Source organism: Peromyscus maniculatus, chromosome 5 (genome assembly GCF_049852395.1).
Source record: "Peromyscus maniculatus bairdii isolate BWxNUB_F1_BW_parent chromosome 5, HU_Pman_BW_mat_3.1, whole genome shotgun sequence".
NCBI classification, from domain to species: Eukaryota; Metazoa; Chordata; class Mammalia; order Rodentia; family Cricetidae; genus Peromyscus; species Peromyscus maniculatus.
The window spans coordinates 128,254,679-128,258,617 of NC_134856.1; the positions used below are offsets into that span (position 1 = coordinate 128,254,679).

Genomic DNA, 3,939 nt, shown 5'->3' on the forward strand with positions numbered 1-3,939 from the left:
TGCAACAATCCTCCTGCCCCATACTCTGGAGAGATTCCAGGTGTGAACCAACACACTTGGTTGGTACGTGTTTTTAACTGTCATGTGCAATGGAATGGTTACTGCTGAGCCAAGGTGTTCATGGGTTCTATTGTTAAACAGCTTTCTGCTTTCTTGATAGCTGTTTTGGTGCCCGTCTCCCCTACCCTTCAGTCAACTCCAATTTACAGTCAATTCCAATTTACAATTCACGCAGATCTCCCTCCTAGCTGGCTTGTTATCTGAAACCCTCCAGTCTTTGCACTGTGCACTGACAGATTCTAGTATGGTCTTTTGCTGGGTGGACTCTTAATCTTCTCTAATCTTATCCTTCAAGAACTAGTCTTTCATTCCAGCAATTTATTCCTGATCACTTTCTCCCATTTTTTTTTTTTTTTTATCCTTACATCTTCTGTCCTTCAAACTCTTGGATTGCCAACCATATCTCTTTATTCGACTTTGGAAGAGATGTTAGGTAATCTCTCCACTTTGAAATGAGTGTTTTTATTGCCATCCCATTCTGACTCAACAATTGTCTCATTAGTTATTTAGGCTTTTGAAAAAGGTTTCCTGTTTTCCTTGCTGCTTGTGAGGCACATTTGAAAAGCCTTCATAGCTCCAGCAGCACAGCACTGCCTGGAAACCTTTTCTATAGTAACTTTGCTTTTGGCATTTTGGATGCTGGAAGGCTCAGTGGTAATTAGGAAGGATACTTTGTATTTAACAGAATGCCTATGTTTTTCTGAGAAGAGGGGCATGTTGGAGGGGTAAATGTGTGCCAGAGCTCAGCCTGAGGTGTGCCATTTCCCTGGAGCTGTCCACCTTGGGTTTTTGTTTTGTTTTACGGAGATAGGGTTTCATAGGCCTGGAGTTTACCAAGTGGATTATGCTTGCTGGGCAGAAAACACTTTAGAGACCCACCTTCCTTGAGTTGAGAACAAGGGTGTGCCAATCACTATATCAAGCTGTATAGACATGTAAATCCTTGTGCTTGAAGAGGAGGGACATCATCATCCTCTGCTCCCTAGACCTAAGTGCTTTGGAGACCAGCCTGCATAGCAGCCTGCACTATGCTTCAAGCCCCAGAGGCTGACATTTCCCAATCTTTGTAGAACTGTTTTGCCTTTTGACAGTCCCTGTTCTCCGTCCCATCATAAAGGCAGCTAGCTCTATTACAAGTCTACCTGCAGTCATACTCAGTCTATTGTAATCTGGGGTTATGAGTCTAGTTGTATCTTAAGCCAGCTGTGCAAGCTGCACACAATGCCATATACCAGGCAGCATTTGCCATTTGCTTCTAGAGGTGGTAGTTTTAGGCCAAGATAGGTTTTACTCTTTGCTTTCCCTGGGTAGTTATTCTCATGTTCTTCTGAACACTAACTTCTGAGGCTTCTGTGATTCATACTTTCTCCCTAGTACTTAACTTTTACTATCCCAGATAGTATTTCTATGGATGCCAGAGTACTTGGCAGAGACTTCAGATACATGTTGTAGAAGTCTGGTAAAGCATAGTAAAAGAAGCCAAAGTTCAAGGCTCTGTCATGAACACATCTTTTTTAGTTATACCAGAAAAGGTAAGGTGTAAGGTCATATGACCTGTTGAATTCATCATTTCTTTATGCACAATCTTAAAGTTTCTTTTTTCCCCCACAGGCAACAAACAGGCATTTCCCACAAACTGTTACAGGGGCATATTTGAGTGGTGTTCGAGAAGCAAGCAAGATTGCAGCCTTTTAAAAAAAAGAACATGTATGGACTTAAGCTTTCTTCTGTGTCCCAAATGGAAAAGGTTAAAACACAAGTTGAACTTGTTTTGTAAGAGAGAGGAGACTCTGTATAGTAGAATTGAAATGTTTCTGTGGTGATAGGAAAATGTAAACCCATTTCACTCTTCTGAAATCACTGACCCTCAAAATGCTTCTAGGCACTTATATTTAATTTTATTTTTCCATAGGCCCAATTAGTGCTGAGTCCTGTGGTTTTCAGAAGGTGGCACAGTGTAACCTAACATTGAGACCTTCATTCTGGTTGGGGGTTCCCTTCAGACTGGACATTCTAGTTGGCAGATTACTTTTCATATATTGTGAAAACAGGTAATCCAGCAGGGGTCACTAGCAAACTTAGAGAAAGCCATGTGTTTTTCTGTGACAATTTATCAGTACCTTTACCAATGAGCCTTAATATTTTTACACAGCTCCAATCTTTGGGCTTTACTTAAAATTTTAATTCTTTTTTGATACAATTTGAAGGTATGACATGAAGCTTCTAAGCTATTTTATACTACATGTATTTCTTTTCATTGGGTATTCAAAACTTAAGATTCAGGTATATTTTGATATTTTAGATCTGTGCATTCATCAGGAACACAAGACTCACAATCCCTTAACAGTGAGTGTGTATGTTACATTTTCAATGGGTACAGAATGTTTTCACACAATAAAACAAACTAAAACCATTTTTGGGTGGGTAGCACATTTGAAATTTGGCAAAAAAACTTGTCAGAATAACTAAAAGCCCCTCTTCACTTATTTTTAAAGTGACTTTCACAGTGTCTAATATTTTATATAGTTTACAGTAAGTTTCCTGTAGGCAGGTCCACTGGAAAACTGCACAACAATTATCTTGGTACATAGCACATACTTTAAGCCATATGTTAAAGTCTGAACACAGCAAAACTTTTCCACTTCAAGATTCAACATGGGTTTCAGGGTCTTTTAGATGCCTATTCTGCCAAGAAACTTCAGTTGACAAACTAGAAATATGCTTTTGTTTTAAAAAGTCTTTGAACAATTCTTTGAATTATACTGATCTGGTTTTAAAAGGGGGCTATACAAAGGTCTTGAAAGCCACTTTTTGAACTTAGGTATTTCTGAAATTCAAAACTTTGCTTGTTAACAAAAGATCTTACACAAAGAATGTACAGTGAAGCGAGCACTAGAGAGTCTAGATATACAACCTCCCCGTCAGAGTATGACACAAGCCAATGACTACATATTTAAAAGTTACTCACTGTACTTAGAGGTTATTTGTTGAGACTCATTGGTACTGATAAGGGAAGTATTCTGCTTTAAAGTGTAAGTAATTAAAATGTTTAGTGTATGTGAAGTGATAAATGCAAAATGTTAAATTTCAGTCTAAGTTATTTAGTTTCTAGACACTTGAGCTTGTATTATGCCATTTCGTATAAATGTGTATTTAATTTCCTCCCCGTTTTAAGTGACAAAATTTCCTATTTTGTTCTACAGGAACTATGGTACTTTTGAGTTGCTATATTTTCAACCTCTAAGATTTCTGTTAATGAGAGCTGGGCAGTGGTGGCGTACACCTTTAACCCCAGCACTCAAGAGGCAGAGGCAGGCGGATCTCTGTGAGTTCAAAGCCAGCCTGGTCTACACAGTAAGTTCCAGGACAGCAAGGCCTGTTTCACAGAGAAACCCTGTCTCCAACAAAAAAATTTTTTTTTTGTTAATGATCAGAACTGTATACTTACAGTGATAACTACACATCATGAATAATTGGTTATGTAAAACTACATAAGAACTTTTGCAAATACCCTTAATAAATGGTTATAGCATCACTCTGTCATCTTTATTTCCAATTCTTTTAAACTTTTGGTCATAAGCATTTACTACCTATTTCCATTTCTTTAATAGTGGTCAGTTAGCTGGGTGGTGGTGCACGCCTTTAATCCCAGCACTCGGGAGGCAGAGCCAGGCGGATCTCTGAGTTTGAGGCCAGCCTGGTCTACAGAGCGAGATCCAGGACAGGCTCTAAAGCTACACAGAGAAACTTTATCTCAAAAAACAAACAAAAAAAGTGGTCAATTATTACTGAAGAACTCCAAGTCATAGAATTAGGAACTAATCCTCCCACACCCCAAAGAATAACACGAAAACAAATTGAAAGACTAAATACAAGACA

General features: G+C 38.6%; 1 protein-coding gene across 2 annotated transcripts in view; it reads left to right on the forward strand.

The window, feature by feature from the left end:
* Kdm1b (lysine demethylase 1B) overlaps positions 1-3,595 on the forward strand; it is a 41,135-nt gene extending 37,540 nt beyond the window's left edge. For both annotated transcript variants that reach the window (XM_006972851.4, XM_076573267.1), the window contains exon 21: positions 1,672-3,595. In XM_006972851.4, the coding sequence (XP_006972913.1) occupies positions 1,672-1,755 (84 nt within the window). In that variant the 3' untranslated portion in view covers positions 1,756-3,595. The remainder of the gene's footprint in view (positions 1-1,671) is intronic.
* Positions 3,596-3,939: the final 344 nt, after the last annotated feature.